This window comes from Marmota marmota, unplaced genomic scaffold (genome assembly GCF_001458135.2).
Source record: "Marmota marmota marmota unplaced genomic scaffold, marMar, whole genome shotgun sequence".
NCBI classification, from domain to species: domain Eukaryota; kingdom Metazoa; phylum Chordata; class Mammalia; order Rodentia; family Sciuridae; genus Marmota; species Marmota marmota.
The window spans coordinates 34,828,712-34,852,849 of NW_025999932.1; the positions used below are offsets into that span (position 1 = coordinate 34,828,712).

Here is a 24,138-nt window from a genome sequence, read left to right on the forward strand (position 1 = left end):
TTGGAACTGTCACAGATGGGAGGAGACTAAGGTGCAGAAACTAAATGCACTATGGAATTTGAATTATATCCTGGAACATAAAAAGGACATTAGAAGGGGACATGGTGAAATTAGAAGTTTAATTAATAGCATTGTTATCAAGCTGGGTATAGTGGCACATGTGTGTTAATACTCTGGCGGCTAAGGAAGGGGGATTGCAAGATCGAGGTCAGCCTGGGCAACTCAGTTAAGATCCCGGTCCCGGGCTGGGGATGTGGCTCAAGCGGTAGCGCGCTCGCCTGGCATGCGTGCGGCCCGGGTTCGATCCTCAGCACCACATACAAACAAAGATGTTGTGTCCGCCAAATACTACAAAATAAATATTGAAATTCTCTCTCTCTACTACCTCTCTCTCTCAAACTCTCTCTGAAAAAAAAAAAAAAAAAGACTCCTTTATAAAAAAAAAAAAGATCCCGGTCCCAAAATAAAACAATACAAAACAAACCACATCCTGCTGCTTGTGTCTGCTCAGACTTGAATTCTGTTCAGAATTTCCTTTAATACTGTACTGCTCTTCATCTTAAATCACATGCTTACACCAAAATGATGAAATATTTTCAAAACAGCATTCTACATCTCTGAATTTATTGACTTCACTGTTTTCATTCAGAAAATAATTCTCACCTACGCAAGCTACTGATTTATGTAAAGAGAAATAAAATGGAAATCTAACCAGAAATCTGGAGTCTTTCTCAACTCTGCCATAAATTTCAGTTATAAAATTGCTAGCAACTTACTCTCCTGGGGCTTAATTTTCCACATCTATAAGACAGAATTTGAAAAAGATAATTTGTCTTTCTCAGTTTTGAAAGTCTGTGCTTTCTTGGAATGTCACATTTAATTAAGATGATACCTTTAAGTCAAGGAGTGCCTCACCAATATGCTTCTACTCTAGTGTCCAGCAAAGTTCTAGCACATGGCACAGCTCTGTACATGCTTGACAAATTAATGATGCACATGCAAAGGTTATTACATGACATCAAGTACCATGCAAATGTTAGTCACTGTTTTGTTAATGTGGAGATCTACTCTTATTTTGCTTCTTTTGCACGTCCAGAGAGATATTAAAACAGAGAAAAACACTCATTGAAGGCATCTACTTATTTGGTCATACCGGGTCTTTGTTGTCCTAGGAATCAGTTTGAAGCTATTCAGTACTGGACTGAACAGAGTGATTAGGTGAGAAATCCTATTTTAATGTCTCTGACTGACCAGTCCGTCCCACTTTCCTTCATGCAAGAGTATACAGATTTTTATTTAATTTATTTATTTTTGGTACCAGGGAGCTTAACCACTCAGCACCATCCCCAGCTCTTTATTTTAAGACAGGGTCTAGCTAAGTTGCTAAGGCTGGCTTTGAATATGGCGATCTTCCTGCCTCAGCCTCCAGACTTGCTGGGATTACAGGCGTGGGCCACCTCGACCAGCAAAAGTTGATTTTTCAAAAAGTGGTAAAATGACTGTTTATGGGTATTGGAAGATGAGGAAAATGTCATAAAAATTAAGTATTCCATTTCACTGATGTTAGGTAATGGCAACTAGGATTGAAATTTTAAAAGCAGCAAGCTGCCATTTCCAAATACATATTGCAGTTACGGGTGAGGGGAGACTCATTGCGTGTCCATCCAGGCATTGGAGTTCTGGGGAAGAGTATATGGAAAGAGAACTGATGTTATTTTTTCAAGAATGCCCTATATGCCAGTTATATATAAACTACCTCCCCGCATTCTAACATCTATAAATTCTGTGGGATGGAATTGAGCATCTGTTGGTAGCCAACTGCTTTTGTCTGTTAAATGCATTTAGCTCTCATTTTTAAAAGATATCCCAAACACATCAGTAACTATGATAAATACAAATACCCAAATACAAAAATTTTAAAGCTTTTCTCACATACTTGAAAAGAATGTATTCTACTTTTGTTGGCAGTAGTTGTTTTGGGAAATACTATCTTTCACTAACTAGAATAAAACTCACTAATTATCCAAAGTTAGCAATCTCTGAGCTAGTTTCCCTTTTCTCTCCTCCTGGCAATTTGATGTAAATTTTTGTTTTTAAATTCTTTTATATTTTATTTTGCTTCTCTCTGCTGCATATGGGTAATTTTTTAAAAAAATATATTTTTAGTTGCATAAGAACACCTTTATTTTATTTTTATGTGTTGCTAAAGATCAAACCCAGTGCCTCAGTAGTGCTAGGCAAGTGCTTTAACACTGAGATACAGCCCCAGCCCGCATATGGTAATTTCTTTAGAACAGTTTCATAGTGACTAATCTATCAACAATTTTTTTTTTTTTTTTAAAGCAGGGGAATTAATCCAGGGTGCTTAACCAAAAATGCCCAGCCCTTTTTGAAACAGGGTCTCAAAGAGTTTCTAAGGGCCTTGCTACATTGCTGAGGCTGGCTTTGAACTCGTGATCCTCTACCTCAGCCTCTTGAGTTGCTAGGCTTACAGGCATACTACCAAGCCTGGCTGCTTGGTTACTTTTAAAGTGTCTTGCTCAATATTTTTTCTTACGCATATTTTACATTCTGAATTTGTAATTCAGAGGCCTTATGATTCTGTTGTATGGTTTCTGCTGGTGCACATTCATGGTGTTTGTTTCCTTGTGTTTTCTAATTTGTAGCCTGCAGTATCGTAAATTATTTTGCATGATTCTTGTTGACTTGTACCAGGGTCCTGGACATTGCTAGCTTGGGACCAATGTAAACTAAATCTTGTTTTGTGATTTTTTTTATTTTTTAAAAGAATCTTCAATCCTTTCAGTTGTATGAAAATAGAATCACAATGCTGAGCACCATTATGGAAAATAGTCATAGTTTAACATGAAAATACTAGAAGAGATTAGAATAAGCCCTTTTTTTTTCTAGAAGTTTATCTGTTTATACTGACCTAGTCTTATGCAAGGGTAATTTGGTGTGAAATAAAATATATGCAATTACTTATATTATATATAAATATACATATATATTCTATGCATATGAATGTCTACAAATCATCTCAAATGTTACAACAGCCCTACAATGATTTTGATGTTTGAGCATGTCCTCTAAAGGTTCATATATTAGAGAGTTGGTCCTCAATGTAGAAGCAGTAGACCTTTAAGAAGTGGGGCCTGGCTGGGCACAGTTGCACACACCTGTAATCAAAGCAACTTGGGAGCTCAGGCAGAAAGATACCAAGTTCAAAGCCAGGCTAAGTGATTTAGCGAGGCCATAAGTAACTTAGCAAGACCCTGTCTCAAAATAAAAATAAGGGCTGGGGATGTAGCTCTGTGTTTAAGTGCCCCTAGGTTAAATCTCTGATTTTAAAAAAGTGGGACATAGTAAGTAGGTCATTAGGGACATGCCCTCTGAAGGGACTATTCTCTCTCACTTCTTACTTCAAGATCTCATGTCTTGAGGCTGGGGATGTGGCTCAAGTGGTAACGTGCTCGCTTGGTATGTGCGGGGCGCTGGGTTCGATCCTCAGCACCACATAAAATAAAGATGTTGTGTCCGCTGAAAACTGAAAAATAAATATTAAAAAAAAAATTCTCTCTTAAAAAAAAAAAAAAAAGATCTCATATCTTCCTCCCATCTTTACTCCTGCCCTTTCTGATGAGGCCCCTGTCAGAGCTCACACTACGTTGTGTGAACTTCCAATTTCTAAAGTGATGAGCTAAACAAACCTTTTTTTTTCTTTATAAAGTTAGCCTGTTTCAGTTATTGTATCATACCAACAAAAACAATATAATGTAAGCAATTTGATGTCATCAAATATATGGCTCATAAATGAATTGTATTTCAAAGTACAGTCACTGAATAAAAATAAAAATGTTTGGGGGAAATTGTCTAAAGTTATTATTAATTCTCAGATATTCTTTTGAACCTATGAATGCTAGTGATTTTTTTTCCATACAAGGATATTTTTCAGGTACTGTCATATTTCAAAAAAAAATTCTATTTTTAAACCAGTCAAATCAGATGAAAACTTTTAGTAAAATTATTTAATTTAGTTATAATATCCATCTCCAACAGCTTGAAATAAAAATTTCCACTGTCTTAATTAAACTGTATGTTATTTTCTTTTAGAATGTCCCTTTTTTCTTTAAAATAATTTCTAAACCATTCTATGTGCTCGACCTTCTGTTTAACACTCAGATATGGGTTTTTGGAAAGGCCACAAGTCACCAGCTCCATGAAGTGGCGAATTGGTCCTTGTTTTGGAAAACCCTCCAGGTGTTTATCCAAAAATATATGTTCATGAAATTCTGAACCATCATCATCAAAACCTAGGAAAATAAGACATAAAATATAGTTAAATGCATAAACTTGGGAGTCAGACCAAGGTTTACCCACCAATTTAACCACTGTGACTTTAGGCAAATTAATTAACTTCTCTGACCATCAATTTCCTCAGGTAAATACAATTAAAAGAGTACCTTCTTAGGGTTTTTGGTAAAGATTAAACAGACACACACAATGCCTAGAATACAGCAAATGTTCAAAGTACAGAAACAATTATTATTAATATTTTAATATCAAGAGCAACCACTAAGAAAATTATACAAACTATATTTTAAAATATGTAAATAAAACAAGAAGAAATCACAAAAAAAGTTCAGGCAGCCCACAAAAAGCAAAGAAACTAGGGCAAGTTAGAAATCCCATTTCACTATGAAAAAGGCTGGGACGGGGATAGAAATGTACCTCAGTAGTAACATGCCATTGGGTTCAATCTCTGGTACAGGGAAGAGAAAAAGAGGGAGGGAGAAAGAAGATAAATAGGAATGAGAAATAGGGAAAATGAACCAAAAACAAATAATAAAATAGGACAGACTTAAGTCCTAACAAACCAACAATTATGTTGTAGGTAAATGGTCTAAATATACCATAAAACAGAGATTGGCACAGTGTACATAAAAATATGATCCAAGTATATGCTATCTATTACAACATCATATGTCAGGAACTGCAGAGCAACGGAATATCTTATTAAATTCTCACACTCTTCCAGTGAGGTATCCTTAATTTTGCAGATGAGGAAACTGAGGACCAGAAAGTTAAATAATTTCCTGAAAGGCAAATGGCTATTAACTGATAGCTCATGTTTGTACTCAGGTTTGCACAAATAAAAAGTCTTTGGTCTGTTTGTATTACCCTGATACACAAACCACAATACTTTAAGAAATACACTGTTTTCGGGGTTGGGGTTGTAGCTCAGTGTGGGAGCACTTGCCTAGCATGTGTGAGACACTGGGTTCGATCTTCAGTACCACATAAAAAATACATAAATAACATAAAGGTACTGTGTCCATCTACAACTAAAAATATTAAAAAACAAAAAAACACTGTTGCCAGGTACAGCAGTACATGCCTGTAATCCTAGCAAGAGGATCTCAAGTTCAAGAATCTCAAGTTCAAGTGAGACTGTCTCAAAAAAATAAGAGGGGCTGGGGAAGTAACTCAGTGGTACAGCACCCCTGGGTTAAATCCCCAGTACCAAAAAAAAAAAAACAGACAAAATGCAGCATGCTACACTACTGCATATATACCATGTGAATACTCCTTAAGAGTCTGCTGAAGGATCTTTTAAGTTTCTAAAGTTTTCCTATAGAAAGCAGTATTTTATAATGATTTAAGTCAATTTCTTTTTTTTTTCGTTTTTAGGTAGACACAATATCTTATTTTACATTTATATGGTTCTGAGGATCGAACTCAGTGCCTCATGAATGCTAGGCGAGCACTCTTCCACTGAGCCACAAACCCCAGCCAATATATAAGTCGATTTCTAATGCTTAAGTTTTCATCCTACTTATTAATCAGAAAAAATATAAAATGAAAGAATATAAAAGATTAAAATATTACACTGATATCATAATACCTCAAAGCTTAAAATATAGACTACATTTCCTGAATTAGGTGTCTGCAACTTCTAGCTAATCTTACCATAAGAATAAATGGACACCCTCCAATTGAAAATGCACCTAGAAAATTCAATGAGACTGTTTTAACTCATGACAACATGAGTGCCATAAAAGAAAAAACAGCATAGTGCAAGGAGGAAGATAAAACATCTTCAGAAAACACCCAGGAAAGTAAATAATATTCCATTACCAGTTCAAAGCGTTTACAGTATGCAAAGATTTCTAAAACCTCCTAATATTTCTGCTTTGAGCAGCTTTTAAGTGTACCTTGCAGTGGTTTTATGGATAAAAGACATGAACATAAAACTTTAAGAGTTGAAATGTTTTCCAAAATTGAACCGTAATCTCATAACCAGCAAAGAATGTCCTGCTTAGTAACTAGAAAGTATTATGTGTAGTTCTCAATCCTTTAATGCCACAGAAATTCATATCATTTTATGTGATCCTCAGAACCATATAAATGTAAAATAAGATATTGTGTCTACCTAAAAACTAAAAAATATTAAAAAAAAGAAAAAAAGAAATTGGGACTGGGGATGTGGCTCAAGTGGTAGCGCGCTCGCCTGGCATGCATGCGGCCCAGGTTCGATCCTCAGTACCACATACAAACAAAGATGTTGTGTCCACTGAAAACTAAAAATAAATATTAAAACAAAAAATTCTCTCTCTCTCTCTCTCTAAAAAAAAAAAAAGAAAAAAGAAATTGATTTATATCATTATAAAATACTGCTTTCTATAGGAAAACTTTAGAAACTTAAAAAGATCTTTTACTTTTTTATTTTCCTTATCAAATACATAGAATTAATAAAATTCGAACACTTTTCAAAAACATTGTCAGATTTCTTCTAGGACACCATGAAGACATCTGCAGTGTTTCAGATTCATATAAACATCCAAATTCTAAAAATGAACATTTTCTAAACATGGTCTCAAATCAATGTTATAAACTTCTGAAATTAACACATACCTGCTTCATTGTCGACTGGGAATTCCCAGAGTTTCCCCTCCTTTGTCCACTGAATCATTTCTTCAAACCCGTTCTGATAGGGCTGTTCATTTACTGCAGCTAGTTGCTTAGCAAATTCCACATCCCAAATAGAAGGTGATGTCTCTGTATCATAAAAATATTTTAAGTAAGCACAAGTCAACATAAATGTATTTCTTCTTTAAAATGCTATAATCAATTCTGATTTGATAATATATTTTCAGACACTGATACTCACAACTAAACAGTATATAACAAAAGCGGAGAGCTAAAACTGCAATAAAAATTATAAAGATTATAACTACAATAATGGTAAGCTTTAATTTCTATATTACTACAATTCTGAACAATTACTGCTCTATTTCAAAGGAAAAAAGGAATTTGTGTTTTGTTCAAGGGTGTTTTCATGAATATTAATATATTTTATATATTATGTCTTTTTTGGGGGAAGGCAGTTCTAGGGATTAAACCCAGGGACATACTACTTCTGAGCTACATCTCCAGCTCTTTTTATTTTAAGACAGGATGTCACTAAGTGGCCCAGGCTGACCCCTGAATTTGGGATTCACCTGCCTCAGCCTCCTGACTTTCTGGGATTATGGGTGCATACTGCCATGCTTGGTCCTGATAGATGATTTTGATCTTTAAAGTCCAGCCTATTTTCAGTCTGACAAAATTTGTCACTAATGCATTACCATTATTAAAGACAAAAGAAGTTAATGTAATAATAACGACAGAAGTACAAACGGATACTGAACACTCTATGCTATTTTTTTTTTGGGGGGGGGAGGAGGTGGTACCAGGGATTGAACTCAGGGGCACTTGACCACTGAGTTCCACTGAGCCACATCCCCAGTCCTATTTTGTATTTTATTTAGAGACAGGGTCTCACTGAGTTGCTATAAGTACCTTGGCATTGCTGAGGTGGGCTTTGAACTTGTGATCCTCCTGCCTCAGCCTCCTGGGCTGCTGGGATTACAGGCATGCGCCACCACACCCAGCTAATGTTTTTTAGAGAGAGAGAATTTTTTAATATTTATTTTTTTTAGTTATCAGAGGACACAACATCTTTGTTTGTATGTGGTGCTGAGGATCAAACCCGGGCCGCATGCATGCCAGGCGAGCGCGCTACCACTTGAGCCACATCCCCAGCCCCAGCTAATGTTTTTTAAATACATAAATTAATTTAATACTAGTATCCTATGAGTAAGGTGGTATCAATGTTGATTCATTACCATTATCATGTTATATTCTTCAATCATTTACTTATTTTTAAAATTTAAGTCATCTTTCACTGCTGGTGGAAGAGTAAAATGGTATAAGCACTTTGGAAAAACTGCCTGTTTCTTAAAAAGTTAAGAATATTCAACAATTCAACATAGCCATTTCACTCCTAGATATTCACCTAAGAGAGAAAGGTAACAAATGTTCACATAAAGATTATACTAGAGGGCTAAGGTTATGGCTCAGAGGTAGAGCACTTGCCCAACGTGCTTGAGGCACTGGGTTTGATCCTCAGCACCAAATAAAGGTCTTGTGTCCACCTATAACTAAATAAAATAAATGTTAAAAAAAAGATTATACTAGAAAGTTCATAGAAGCTTTATTTAAAACAGTCAAAACTGGCTTGTAATTGAGAAAGAACCCAAATGTCCCTACAGCTAAACAGACACATACTACTCAGCAATAAAAACTAATTACTGATACACGCAACAGTGTGGATAAATCCCAAATAATTATGCTGAGTAAAAGAAGTCAGACCCAAGAGTACATGCTGTGTATTTTCACTTAAGAGATGCAAACTCATCTATAGTGTAACAGAAAGTAGCTCAATAGTTGCCTGAAGATTGGCACTGCTGTGCTTAATTTTTCTTTTAATTGCACCACATACCTCTGTGCATATTTATAATCCTTTCCTTAGAATAAATTTTGTTCCTAGGAAATTTCTGGCTGAAAGGCACGGATCACATAAGACTTATTCTGCTTTACTCACTTTTGCCGAGCCTCCTAAGCCATCCCAACAAGGAGCTCATTTAGAATGCCTAGGTAAGCCTTATTTTACCTATTCTGCTTTATTTTGAAGCTGCTCCTATGAGCCTGTATGTGCACAAACATGTCTACATCAACTGGTGGTATTAAATATAATGGTCTAGATCATCTGTTACAGACAAAAGATCACACCAGTTTGGCCCAATTAGACATATTTACAGAGTAATTGTAACAATGAAATAATTATCTTGGTTTTATTTATTTATTCAGTAGGCACTGATCAACCGATGCCCTTTTCATTACCAACACTGTATTATCCTTATATTTGTTAATAGTTACAACCATATTTTAAACATCTCCTGTGTTCCAGGTATTGTACCTGATACTTAGATCATCTCTTTTAATCCTCAAGATGTATGCACTAGCTCTTGTTGAGAGCCACAGTTTAGTTGGAATGACACCTGGCATTTTGCTAGAGGGAATGGTTGAAAGGTGACCCTGCTCTATAGGCGGCTCTGAGATCAGGCGGTTCCTGCTGGGAATAGGGTGGCTCCGAGATTACAGCGAGATTACAGCGGATCATGCTGCCTCCGTGAGAATTGGCACATGAAGCCTGGTGGAGGGAGTGCATTCCCGGGAAGTGTGTGGAGAGTGCAGGTGAGAGTTGGGGAATAAAGAGTTGCTGTTTGAACCTACAAGGTTTTATGGCGGCTCGGTTATTTTGTGCCCAGCCAGACTGCAGCAGCTCTCATTTTATAGGTGAGTAAATGGGACTCAGGGGATAGTATGGAAGAATATGAATTTGAATCTAATTCTACCCCAAACCAAGTCTCTTTCCAGTAAGATTTAGATTACTTTGAGATAACTAGTAGGACTCTCTGTCCTTTTGCTGCAGTGGTTAAGAATTTGATGGAAATTGTGGGAATCATGGGAGAGAAGAACTCATTATGTTAGTCAATAAATAATTACTGAATGCTAACTATACTGTAGGTATTACTTAGGCAGGTAAGGAAAGAGCCATGAACAACTGTTAAATTTAAGTTCCTATATTGATGCTATTCTTGTGTTAACTGAACAAAATATATTCTTTAGACTCATACAAGTATAGTTTAGTAGAACAGTATCTTCATTACAGTAAATTAATACATAATACTCCCAATTTTTTAAAGTACGCTGGCTGTGATAATGCACACCTATAATCCCAGAGACTCAGGTGGCTGAGGCAGGAGGATCATAAGTTCAAGGACAGCTTACAGCAACTTAGTGAGAGCCTGTCTCAAAACTAAAAGTAAAAACAAAAATGACTGGTTATGTAGCTCAGTGGTAGAGAACTTGTCTCTCTTGTGGCTGTTCATTAGGTGGACAACAGCAGCTCTCCTGCATCTCTTTGAGGCAAGCTTAACAGATGCCACTGGAGAATCTCTCTCCATGCCTGCATATTTAGCACTTCCTTTTCACCATATACAACAAAATGCAGGTTTTCACAATTTAAGAAGGGGGTTGTTCTATTGCTTCATCTTCAGTTCAAGTGAATGAACACTGGCTGCATCAACTTCCTTCCCCTATGGATATTTAGTTTTTGGCTCATTTTATTCAAAAAGGATTAAAGTGTTTTTTTGTTTTGATTTGTTTTTTTGTGGTACTGGGATTGAGCCCAGGTTCACTCAACTGAACTACAATCTAGCCCTTTTTAGTTTTTATTTTGAGACGAGGTCTCACTAAGCTGCTCAGACGGCCCTGCACTTGGGATTCTCCTGGCTCAGTCACCCAAGTAGCTTGGATTATAGGTTTGTGCCACCATGACCTGCAGGATTTACAATTTAAGATAATTCCTAATATCTATAAACCACATGGCTAGGTGATTCAGGGTATACAAACATGAGTGAGACCTAGCCCCCAAAATCATGTTGACTGAATAGTGGAAAAATCAGATGTTTATATTAGTAAGTGGTAGTAAAGATTAAATACAACATTGGAGGTTGGCCTAGGAGAACCTAACTTCATATACATTACTTCTCCAAGATTCATGTTCATAAGCAGGAAACAACTTTTATTGAGTGTTTAAAAATTTATTTCATCAAGAAACCAAATTTAAAGTTAATTATTTCTTTTGATTAGATTTAAAATGGAGAATTTGAAGGCTTTGACATCTTACTCAAAGAACAGGGCAAGCACAGAACAAAGACTAACCAAGTTTTAAGAAAAAATACGGGGCTGGGGCTCGGTGGCAGACCGCTTGCATAGCATGTGTGAGGCATTGGGTTTGATTCTTAGCATTGCATACAAAAATAAATAAAATAAAGGTATAATCCCCATCTAGAACTACAAAAACAAACAAACAAAAAAACAAGTCTGCTACATATATTCCCTGAATATATGTTCTTTCCATCTCTTGAACAGTCACTACCTCATTTCAGAAAGTTACTTCTATAAGTGTGATCTCCACTTTTAGACAGTAGGTTGCCCAAAAGCAAGAATCGCAACTCATCTTTTCTTTATGTAAGAGCACAGAGTTGCATTGCAAATAGTGGGTGCTGATTAATGATTTATGTGATACCAGTAGTCAATCCATATCTCTGGATTGTTCAACTGGTAGAACCAACTTCCTTCCCATGGCCCCACAGAATGTGCTGTTTTAAGGGGGAAATCTGACCAAAACTAGTAGTGTCAACAATTACATTCATAAGCATACATTCAAAAGCATGATCCAGAAAAATGACAGGAGAGAATATTAAAGTACCAACTATTATGTAATCAAAATTCTAAGAACATCTTTGAAAGACAAAAATGTTTCTCCATTTGAGGGCTGTTTATTTCTTTTTTAATTAATTTATTTATTTTTGCTGTTTATCTTTTTCTTTTTAATTTTTTTTAATATCTATTTTTTAGTTTTCAGCGGACACAACGTCTTTGTTTGTATGTGGTACTGAGGGTCGAACCTGGGCCACACGCATGCCAGGCAAGTGCGCTACCGCTTGAGCCACATCCCCAGCCCCTGCTGTTTATTTCTTAACAAACCTGTTTCAGGTGCTTTTTCAGAAAATGTTTCAATGTCAAAAATATTAAGCCTCTTCCCCTTGAATAAATTTTTCCTAAGAGTAAAAACAGAAAAAAACATTTCTTAATGACTATATAAACTGTCAACAAAAACTGTTTATAAGAAGAAAACTTTTACTTGAAATATTCTATGTAGAAATGAAAAATAATTCCAATGAACCACATCAGCCATTATAGTTAAAATGCCATGCTGTTAGGACTGATAATGACATTTGAATTTTTGCTTCACAAATACAACAAACCATTTAAAACAGTTTAATTTTCAATTCACCTAATGGAAAAGATTGGTTTAATTCACCATAATTTTTATTTGATCCCTTCCATATAAAAGTGTAATAAGACCTAGTATTATGGAAAGCTACAAAAATACACTAAAATATAAGCTTCTAAAGTTTACATTGTTTTAACAGCAGAAAACAATGCAACGTTTAACTACAACTGTAGTTATAAAGTATTGCACAGCTAAATCAAAACATTCTCTTTTATTTATTTTTTTGGTGGGGGGGTGTACCAGGGATTGAACTCAGGGGCATTTGACCACTGAGCAACATCCCCAGCCCTATTTTATATTTTATTAGAAACAAGGTCTCAGTGACTTGTTTAGCGTCTCACTAAATTGCTGAGGCTGGCTTTGAACTTTTAATCCTCCTGCCTCAGCCTCCTGAGCCGCTGAGATTAGAAGCGTGCGTTTGCTACTGCATCCGGCAACATTCTCTTTCATAAAGCAATCACTCTGATGTTTAAAATATTAACTTTCTTTATATAACTATTTTTAATTAACTATTGAAATTAATGTCAGAGAGTTAACAGGTAACTTCTGGTACAATTTTAATCAACTGCTTTATGGATCAATTTACATATTTACTTGAATGAATATATTGGCAGATTAAAAACCAGTTTATAAACTGGAGAATTTGTTTTTAAAACAATTTGTAATACTTCTCTGGATCAAAATATTTTTCTCTACTAAACAAAGCTAACTGGAAAAAGTGTAAATAGTGTATTAAAATTAGAAGTGATCTCAAATCACGTTTTCCTCTAGCATGATTCCAAATATTTTGTAAATAAATACCTTTATGCTCCAGAAAGAACTTTCCTCAGTGCTTTGCATTCATTTTCCTACCCTACTTTCCCACAAGTGTATAACAAGCAAAAAGGATGATTAAATTCACGGTAAAGATGGAATGCATTGGCAAAGTATGGAAATTTAAGAGGAATCTACTAACATGGAAGGTGATGAACATTCGCTAAGTATCTACTATGTAATTGACAATTGATTCAAATTTCTCCTCTACTCCTCAAGAAAGTCATTTAAGCTACTTCACTTTGAGCATTTTATAGGAAATTAAGGTTATACAAGTTGCTCCAGTCATGGAATTAGTCTGTGGCAGTGCCAAGATTTTGAAGCAGGCCAGTATGACTCCAAAGCCAATGCACTGTACCTAATACCTCTCAGTCTATAACTCAAAGAATCAGCCCAGTCCTGGATTTTTATCTTTTCTTTTGAGACAAGGTCTTTCTAAGTTACTTAGGATCTTGCTAAGTTGCTGAGCCTGGTCTTAAACTTTTGATCCTCCTGCTGCAGCTTCCTAAGGCATGCCCAGCTTTAGTCAGCTTTTTAATGCAGTCATTATATGCAGAGAAACCCCTCCCTTACTTTCTTAAGCCTCTCCCTTGTTGTTTTCTAATTTTCAATGGCAGCTAATATTATTAAAAATCAAGTTATGATAAACCATTCAGAAGTAGTTACACAGAACCACGGAAAGAAGACTGATTCAATGAATTAGTAAGTCAAACCTCAAGTATTCAGTAACATGTCACAGACATTAAATCACTTTAAATTAGTAATTCAAATATTCATCCAAAGTCACTTTTAGCCGAACTTCCTCTGTTAAATGCTGACCACCTTTTTCAGTCTTCCAGTACAAATCAGTTGTTATGGACCAGGCTATATGGTCAATGACCAAACAGACTCCATTTTACCCTTAGACTCCATATCATGTAAGAAATGCTTCTCCCATGGGAAAGCCCTGCTTCTGTACCCATTAATAGTTACCTAGCATAACATATTTGGCAACACAAAATAGCAATTCTCATAAAATGAAAAATTGTTCTCTTGGGTTTCTATTTTTCTTGGGCAATATACCTTGTCAGTGATTGATTGTCTACATGTTAGAAACCATTCTCTAACTTGTACTTAACTAGGGTCATTTTGACCCACTTCCCTTCTGCTTGCTTGTTGCTATACCAACCTGGAAGTCCCATGGGAAATACCAATGTACCCACTGCACTGTCTCACTAACTGCCCAATTCAGCTTCTATACCTGCTTGCTTGCAGCTATGTTAACCCAGATGTGGTTTTTGCCTTTAAATATCCTAAAATGCTCAGGCTCAGGGCTGTTCCTTGCAGAGACAGTTATGGGTCTTGTGGGGAGCAGCTGCCGGCCGACGGGCTAAACAAAGACTCTTCAATTTGGACAAAACTGGAACTTGGTATGTTTTCTGAGTGACCTGCCCCACAACATGGTAATTTAGGATCTGGAAGGAGCTAAGTCAAATAAGTTCCTCAGATTCTATTTCAGACAAAATCCCTCAGAATATACAATGCATTGAAACTACTCCAATTTGAGAACATTCTGCTCCCCCCGCTTTTTTTTTTTTTTTTTTTTTGGAGACAGGGTCTCTATAGTTTCCCAGGCTTATTTGGAACTTGTGATGGTCCTGCCTCCCAAGTGGTTGGTAAATAGGCATGTGCCACCACAACCAGTTCACACTTACTGTCAAAGACAAGTTAGTTTTTGTCAGATAATGCTAAATATCTGGTTCCCTCTCCCCAAATGTCGCTTTCTGGGCTTAAAGGAGAGAAAATACAGAAACTTTATGTAAATATAGAGCAGCTTTCAATTGTAAAATAACTATGCAGCTTATTTCAACACCATAAAAAGTTATAAATTAGCAAATTCAAGTTTCTATAAATATCTATCACTTTCTTTTTTTTTAAATATGGGTTGTTTCTCTAAGATATGATGAAAGAGGACTATAGAGTGATAAAGGTATATAAACATCCAGTGTTAGAAACATTCAGAATGAAAAATAATGCTTCTTGTAAAACATTCATTTGTTCAGAATTCAGTCAGCTCCACTTACTCTAAATCGGGGGACCCCTATTTAACATGGGCAGCTCTGAGGCAAGACCCATTTTGCTTTATAGTACAAAAAAAGGTAGAACTGCTAAATGCACAAGATTTTTCCTCTCTAAGAAATAGCATCCAGAGAGTAATAAGATATAGGCAGAGTATCCATAATGCTCAAATAACTATCAGCAATTGCAATAACACAGAATAAAGTAAATTTACAGTTAATGTTAAAAAAAAAAAATACCAACAAAATCCAATAGACTGGAAAGCCTGAATACCTTTTTTTAAGATCAGCTGTCTTCTCCTGGCTGAGAGAATGATCAGATCCTTCATCAAACTGAATCTGATGCTCTGGTCTTGTGCTAAGTCTAGCCATAGCAGATTTGGCAATTTTCATATCTGATAATATATTACTGAAACAGAAATAAAAAAAAAACCACTTCATATTAAAGTTAGCTATACAACAGTAATAAATGTTTTTTAAATAGGAGAAAAATTCTTATTTCATTTTCATGCACTAATGAAGCATAAAATGTTAAATTTAAAAAGTTACATTTTAATATTCACATACTATAGACCATTAAAATTTATGTTTACTACTTTTTTTTTTTTTAATTGGAGATTGAACTCTGGAGGGCTTTATCACTGCACTTTTCATTTTGAGACAGGGGTTCACCAACTCACTGAGACTGGCTATAAACTTGCTATCCTCCTTGCCTCAGTCTCCCGAGCTGCTGGAATTACAAACGTGCACACTTTCATCCAGCTTACTTGTCTTTTGAAGGTGTTCTTTAAGGCTCTAAGCAATTCAGTGAGATCCTGTCTCTAAATAAAACACAAAAAGGGCTGGGGATGTGGCTCAGTGGTTAAACAACCCTGGGTTCAATCCCCAGTGCAAAAAACAAAAAAGGAAGTGAAAGCTTCATTTAAAACAAATTGCCACGCAATGGTGCACGCCTACAATCCCAGCAGCTTGGGAGGCTGAGGCAGGGGGACTGAGAGTTCATAGATAGCCTCAGCAAAAGCAAGGTGCTAAGCAACTCAGTCAGCCTCTGTCTCCAAATAAAATACAAAATAGGGCTGGGGATGTGGCTCAGTGTTCGAGTGTGCCCCTGAGTTGAATCCCTGGTAACAAAAAAAAAAGAAAGAAAAGAAAGACGAAAGGAAACATGTCTGTTCATTATCACATTATGTACAAAACCAGCAAATTAACTAAGTACATTTTCTGAAACTATTTTTTAAAAATTCTTTTTAGTTATATACAATACCAGGAAATATCCTGACATACTCACAAAAACATGGAACACAACCCACTCTAATTTAGTTCTCAATCCCTCTTCAATCTATTTACTTTTTTAAAATTAGTGCCTGTGGATACATCTGATGGTGGGAACCACCATGCCATATCATGCATTCACATACAAAAATTCAGTATCATTCTATGGTTCTTTCCTTTTCCAGTTCCTTCTTCCTCCTCAATCCCCTACTCTACTGATCTTGTCTCTGTTTTGGTGTGAAATTTCCTGTTCCTTTTTCCCTTTCTTCTTTTTCTTTTTACCCCCACCTCCACCCCAAATTTTGGATCAAACTTTGATTTTTTAGGACTGGCTTATTTCACTTAGCATGATAGTCTCCAGTTCATTCCAATTACCAGCAAATGCCATAATTTCATTCTTCTTTGTGGTTGGAGTAATACTCTAATGTGTATACATTCCACATTTTCTTTATTCATTTATCTACTGAAGGGCACCTAGATGGGCTTCATAGTTTTGGTATTGTGAATTGTGCTGCTACTGATGTGGCTGCATCACTGTAGTATACTGATTTTAAATCTTTTGGATATATGCTGAAGAGTGGGATAGCTGAGTCATATGTGGATCCATTCTTAGTTTTTTAAGGATTCTCTACACTGCTTTCCATAGTGGTTGCACTAACTTGTAGTCTCAACAAAAATGAGTGTACCTTTTCCCCTCATCCTTACCAACATTTATTATTATTTGTAGTCTTGACAATTGCCACCCTGACTGGAGTGAGATGAAATCTCAATGTAGTTTTAATTTAAATTTCTCTAATTGCTAGAGATGAACATTTTTTTCATATATTTGTTGACCATTTGTATTTCTCCTTTTGAGAAGTGTCTGTTTAGTTATTTTTGCCTACTTCCTGGGTTTTTTGTTTTTGTATTAAAATTTTTGAGGGACTGGGTTGTGGCTCAGTGGTACATAAATAAAATAAAATTATTAAAAATTGTAAAGTATTAAAAATTTTTTTGAGTTATTTGTGTACTCTATATATTAATGCTCTTGAGAAACAGGTGGCAAAGATCTTCTCCCATTCTGTAGGCTCTTTCTTTACACTCATATTTCCTTTGCTGTGCAGAAGTTTTTCAATTTGATACCATTCCACTTATTGATTTGATTTTATTTCTTGCACTTTAGGAGTCTTGTTAAGGAGGTCAATTCCTGTGCTGACACGCTGGCGTGTTGGACCTACATTTTCTTCTAGGAACTACAAGGTCTAATTCCTAGGTCTTCAATCCACTTTGAGTTGACTTTTGCATAGGGTGTGAGACATGGGTTTCATTCTACTACAATGGATTTCCAGTTTTCCCAGCACCACTTGTTAAAAAAGCTATTTTTTCTCCAAAATATTTTTGGCACCTTTGACGTTTTGTTTCTGTGTCTTCTATTCTATTCCATTGGTCTTCCTGCCTGTTTTGGTGGCAGTACCATGCTGCTTTTGTTACCATAGCTCTGTAATATGAGATCCAATATTGCAATGCCTCCTGCTTCACTCTTCATACTAAGGATTTCTTTGGCTATTCTGGGTTCTTATTTTTCTAAATGAATTTCAGAATTGCTTTTTCCAGTTCTGTGAAGAATGTCATTGGAATTTTGATAGTGACTGTGTTGAATCTGTACAGTGCTTCTGGTATGGCCATTTTGACAATATTAATTCTGCCTATCCAAGAACCTGAGATGTCTTTCCATCTTCTAAAGTCTTCTTCAATTTCTTTTTTTAGTGGTCTATAGTTTTCATTATAGAGATCTTTTGCCTCAGAGAAACTATTTTATTTTTATTTTTTAATTCTTCTTTGCCATTCTACTATTTATTTTTAATAACATTACTGAATTTACCATTTCTTTTTCAGGGGCATAAAATGTGTAACTTCCTTAAAGGAAAGTTTCACTACTCAATTTATTTTTTATAAACTAAATCTTATTCAGATTGGGGTTGTAGCTCAGTGGTAGTGCTCGTGCCTAGCATGTGTGGAGGCACTGGGTTTGATCCTCACCACCACATAAAAAATAAATAAAGGCATTGTTTGTACACAACCAAAGATATGAAAAATTGCGCACTATGACTTGCAATGCATTCTGCTGTCATATATGATAAAATTTTAAAAAAGGCATTGTGTCCATGTACAACTAAAGAAAATATTAAAAAACAAAACTAAATCTTACTTAAGACATAGTTTTTTAAAAAAAAAAAATCACTAAAATTCTATTTACAAGGTATATTTTATATATGCATATTACATCAGTCATTTTGACTTTTTCTCTTGCAGTGGGTGCTAGGGATTGAACCCATGGATTCATCCATGACAGTCAAGCATTCTACCACCAGGCCACATCCCCAGACACATTTTTTGAGATATAAGCATTACTATTCATCTCACTCCAGTCAGAATGGCAGCTATAATGAAGACAAACAACAATAAGTGTTGGCGAGGATGTGGGGAAAAAGATACACTCATACATTGCTTGTGGGACTGCAAATTGATGCAGCCAATATGGAAAGCAGTATGGAGATTCCTTGGAAAACGGGGAATGGAACCACCATTTGACTCAGCTATCCCTCTCCTTGGACAATACCCAAAGGACTTAAAAACAGCATACTACAGGGACACAGCCACATCAATGTTTATAGCAGCACAATTCACAATAGGTAAACTGTAGAGCCAACCTAGATGTCCTTCAGTAGATGAATGGATAAAAAAATGTGGTATATATACACAATGGAATTTTACTCAGCAATGAAAGAGAATAAAATCATGGCATTTGCAGGTAAATGGATGATGTTGGAGAAGATAATGCTAGGTTTAGTTAGCCACCCCCCGCCCCCCAAAAAAAAAGGCTGAATGTTTTCTCTGATATAAGGAGGCTGACTCATAGCGGGTTAGGGAGGGAAAACATGGGAGAAATAGATGAATTCTAGATAGGGAAGAGGGGAGGGAGGGAAAGGGAGAGGGCAGAGGATTAGCAAGGATGGTGTAATGTGATGGACATCATTATCCAAAGTACATGTATGAAGACACGAATTGGGTGTCAACATACTTTATATACAGAGATATGAAAAATTGTGGTATATATGTGTAATAAAAATTGTAATGCAAAAAAAAGTATAAAGACATGAATTGGTGTGAACATACTTTATATACAAAGATATGAAAAATTGTGCTATATATGAGTAATAAGAATTGTAATGCATTTCGATGTTGTGTATTTAAAAAAATAAAATCAATTTAAAAAAAGAGAGAGAGATATAAGCATTACTGACACAAATGATCCACTAACCTAATTTTAGTCTTTTCTCTATCCTTCTGTGCCCTTGAGTCTTCCTCATGCTGATGGAGCTGTCTAAGCAGTTCTGACTTGGTTGTCTGCTTGTCAAAAGGCAGAGAATCTGCCACAGCAGATGCAGCTTCCACCAACTCAGGACTCAGGGAATCATTTCTGAAAAAGAAAATGAAAAAGGAAGAATTACTTATGCCACTAATTTTGTGAAAAGTGAAATGATTTGGGAAGGAAAACTTGTCATTCAAAAAATACCACTCAATTCAATTTCTAAGAATTTTTAAACATTAGATAGTGGTTTTCTATAAACTTTGAAAAACTAAAATTTTAACAGATACTTCCTGAATTAGGATACTAACTCAAACCTCAAAAATTTTAAATTAATGGAATTTTTAACTAAATGTCATTTCATTTCAAATATATACATGCTGCAAGAAAATTAAAAAGTGACTAAATCTGTCATAGAAGCTCTACTCATAATAGGCCAAAACTGTACCAAACCTGAAGGTCCACCAACAGGAAAATGGATAAAAAAATTGTGAGCTAACCATACAATGTGATAATACTTGGCTCCCATCAATAATGTGAGTGAATTTCAGAGACATGAGAACAAAGGAAAGAAATATCAAGTTCAACAGGCAAAACTAATTGGATTTGAAAAATAAACAGAACAGCGGTTGCCTCAGAACAAAAGCCTTCTGATTAGGAAAACAAAAATGAAAAACTTTCTGTATTTTGATAAATATGTGGGTTACCCATCTGTTAAAATCCTGCTGATAAGATCTGTACACTTCGACATATATAAATTTTACCTGGGGGTGGGGGGGGGGAAGCCATAACTCATCATCATTGAGCAGGAGATAACAGATGATTCAAGAATGGTAAATGACAAGTACACAGAGGTTCATTATACAATTTTGTTTCCTTTGCATATATCTTAAGTTTTCCATAAGAAAAAAGCTTAAAATTAAAACATCTGGCCAGGAACAAGGGCGCACTCTTGTAATCTCAGCTACTAGGGAGACTGAGGCAGGACTGCAAATTTGAGGTCAATCCCAACAACCTAGTGAGATTGTCTTAAATAGTTTGGGGTTTAGCTCAGTGGTATAGTATCAAGGATTTAATCCCCAGAACTGTAAAACATAAATAAAAAATAAAAAATAAAAAATAAAAAAACCTACTGCTGGGTGGGTGTGGTGGCACTCTCTTATAATAGCAGCAGCACAGAAGCCCAAAGCAGAGGGATATCAAGTTCTAAGCCAGCCCCAGTAACTCAGTGAGGCCTTATGTAATTTAGCAAGACCCTGTCTTAAAATAAAATATAAAAAAGGGCTGGGGATATGGTTAACTGCCCCTGGGTTCAATCCCTAATACACAAACAAAGAGCCCTACTGAGCCTAGAGTTGGAAGCTCAGTGATAGAGCACTTGCCTATCATGTGCAAGTATACTCCTAAGTAAACTGGAGTAAGTTAATAGAAAAAATATGTAAGAAGAAATTATTTACCAGTTTTTGTTTTCTTGGGGGGGTGGGTACTGGAAATTGAACTCAGGGGTACTGAACCACTGAGCCACACCTATTTTGTATTTTATTTAGAGATAGGTTCTATCGAGTTGCTTAGTGTCCTACAGTTGTGGAAGCTGGCTTTGAACTCAAGATCCTCCAGTCTCAGCCCAGATCCACTAGGATTACAGCCATGCACCACTTTTTTAAACTCTCTGAGAATTACCTCAGTGAATGAGATCCAAATTAATATATTTAAGTGGCTTTCTATATTCTGCTATTTAATATGCAAATTAAAGAAACCCAAAGCTTGCAGGATAAAGATTATAAGAATTTTACTATGATATGGAAGATCTTATAGGAAGAGAAAAACAGGAAAACAAAATATAACAATTAGTTAAAAAAAAGAAATGTGCTTTCAAAACTGTGATCTACGAACAAGCTTAAGTCTCATCCCATGTTGCTGTATTTGTTTTTTCAGCAGTACTGGAGATTGAACACAATGGCACTTTACTACTAAGCTCCATCTCCAGCCCCCTTTAAAAAATATTTATTTTTTAGTTGTAGTTGAACATAATACCTTTAATTAACTAATTTATTTTTATGTGGCTCTGAGGATCAAACCCAGGGCCTCACACGTGCTAAGTAAGCGCTCTACCACTAAGCCACAGCCCCAGACCCCTTTTTTATCTTTTATTCTGAGACAGGGTCTCCTAAGTTGCCCAGGTTGGGCTCAAACTTGTGATCTTACTGCCTCAGCCTCCCAAAGATGGTGGGATCACTGCACCCAGCCCACAGCATCTTGATACTGGTGAAAATAATCTAAATTTCAAGCAGGAGATCAATTAATAATAGTTGAAGCCTTCTTACTGGATGATTAGGGCAGGAAGTTCCTTGATTGTAAGAATGTTAAATCAGAAACTAGAAATTTTGGTCATTACTATAACCACCAGATGTAAGTTAGGTGTCACCAAACATTGAGACCCACAGATATTCATGGCCTATCCATTAAGAAGATAAAAGAGAGGGCTGGGGTTGTGGCTCAATGGTAGAGGACTGACTAGCAAGTATGAGGCACTGGGTTTGATTCTCAGCACTGCATATAAATAAATGAATAAAATAAAGCTCCATCAACATCTTAAAAAAATTAAAAGAAGATAAAAGATAGAACCACAGCAGGCTGGCACAGTGGTGCATTACAAATCCCGGTGGTGCAGCTGGCTGAAGCAAGAGGATCACAAGTTAAAAAAAAAAAAAAGAGAGAGAGAGAGAGAAAGATCTGCATCACATAGGCCAGGGAGCTGCCTGGCTTAGTGCCCCACAACAATCAACAGCTCTTAAAAACAAGGCCATAAGCTGTTTCCAGGGTTGCTGCAAAGGACAGGCAGTGATGAGAAAAAGCTCTCAGGGAAGCCCTAAGGATGGTGGCCTTATCAGATACCTGCTGCTCTGAGGTCAGATGCAATCTATCAATCAAGGTCAATTTTGTCCTAACAACTGCCTATACTATAGTTGACTTTCTACAGTTATCAAGTTACCAGAAATGGCAGATTATATTTTCAGAGAATAGAAATAACCAGGGGTCATGTGTTTCCTCTCACATGTGGAAGCTAGAGGAGGAAAAAGGAAAAGAACAGTAGTGGTGGGGAATCTCATGAAAATGGAAGGGAGATCAGCAGAAGAGAGGAAAGGGACCAAGGAGAGGGAGGAGAGAGAAAGGGGAAGTACTGGGGAGTGATATTGGCTAAAACATTTCAAAAAGCAAGTCCTCTACAGACATAAAACAACTTTCAAAACAAGATGTACACGATATTGTTAATTAAGTTTAAAGAAGCAACCATGTGACAGTTAATAACATTAATGACTATATAAGAGAATGTGTGGAATTCTCAATTAGACCCACTACTCTTTTCCTTTGGATTGTATACAAATATCGTTTTATTACTTAAAATATAAAACAATAAAAGCATTCCTCAAGTAATTTGAGTTCCTGTGTTTATAAGCTGATGTTTATTAATTCAACATCTCCCAAGTACTCTAATTAAAAATATTTTTAGTAAAAGAAAAAGGCTTTTTGGAATTTCAAAAATTAGTTTCAAAAAACATTCAAAATGCAATTCAATTTACCCCTTCTTTGGAGCATCTCCTGGAGTTCTTCGAAGCCTGCCAATTGTCTCCAAACTTTTGAGTGTTTTCCTGCTGGGTGGCTTTGTTGTTTGTACATTTACTGTGCTTAATTCAACTTTCATACCCTTAATAATGTCTAACAAGCCTTTTTTCGTATTCTCCTTTATTCTGCCTTGGTTCTCTGAGGTCTTCTCAGGACTTGCAACAGTTGGAACACACTGCTCATCTTTCTTGCTATAAGTCACAGTGCTAGTGCCAAAATATCTTGGAATATTATTTTTTGTCCTGTAAAGACATATTAAAGAAAAAGTGAAAAATATAATGTAAAATAATTAATAACTTAAAACATTCCTTCTGCATTTTAAATGATTTTCAATTCAAGCCTTTTCCATTTGTTTTTTTAAATTATTACTAACAATTATAACAGTAGCAATTTACCATGTTTTAGCAATTACTATGTACCTAGCCTCATGCAACATAATTTAAACATTTTCCTATATCCACATCAACACCGTATGGTAGGCATAGTTCCTGTCTTGCAGATAAGGAAACAAAGTCAGAAGTAATTTACCCAAGATCATGTAGCTGACAGATTACTAAAGCCTAAGTCTACACCGATGGGCCACAAATGGATACAGGTATGCTGAGGTAATACTGATTACCTGGTTCTTGGGGTGGCTGGATGACACCAGTGCTGGGAGCCATTAGCCAAGTAGGTATGACAATTTCCTTGCCAGCGTACCCCATGTTGCAGTGACATTGAATGTAGGTGACCTTGCTCAAGGACCAAGGCGGATTAGGGTGTTCCCGGTTTAA

General features: G+C 36.0%; 1 protein-coding gene across 2 annotated transcripts in view; it reads right to left on the reverse strand.

Annotated features, from left to right (window-relative positions):
- Positions 1-502: 502 nt before the first annotated feature.
- Positions 503-24,138, reverse strand: part of Mrps31 (mitochondrial ribosomal protein S31) — a 26,652-nt gene continuing 3,016 nt past the window's right edge. The window contains exons 2-7 of one of the 2 annotated variants that reach the window (XM_015484238.2): positions 23,323-23,607; positions 19,694-19,852; positions 15,395-15,529; positions 11,941-12,014; positions 6,916-7,059; positions 503-4,313 (exon numbers count right to left, since the gene is read on the reverse strand). In XM_015484238.2, the coding sequence (XP_015339724.1) occupies positions 4,084-4,313; positions 6,916-7,059; positions 11,941-12,014; positions 15,395-15,529; positions 19,694-19,852; positions 23,323-23,607 (1,027 nt within the window). In that variant the 3' untranslated portion in view covers positions 503-4,083. The remainder of the gene's footprint in view (positions 4,314-6,915; positions 7,060-11,940; positions 12,015-15,394; positions 15,530-19,693; positions 19,853-23,322; positions 23,608-24,138) is intronic. The other variant, XM_015484239.2, reaches the window with a different exon arrangement.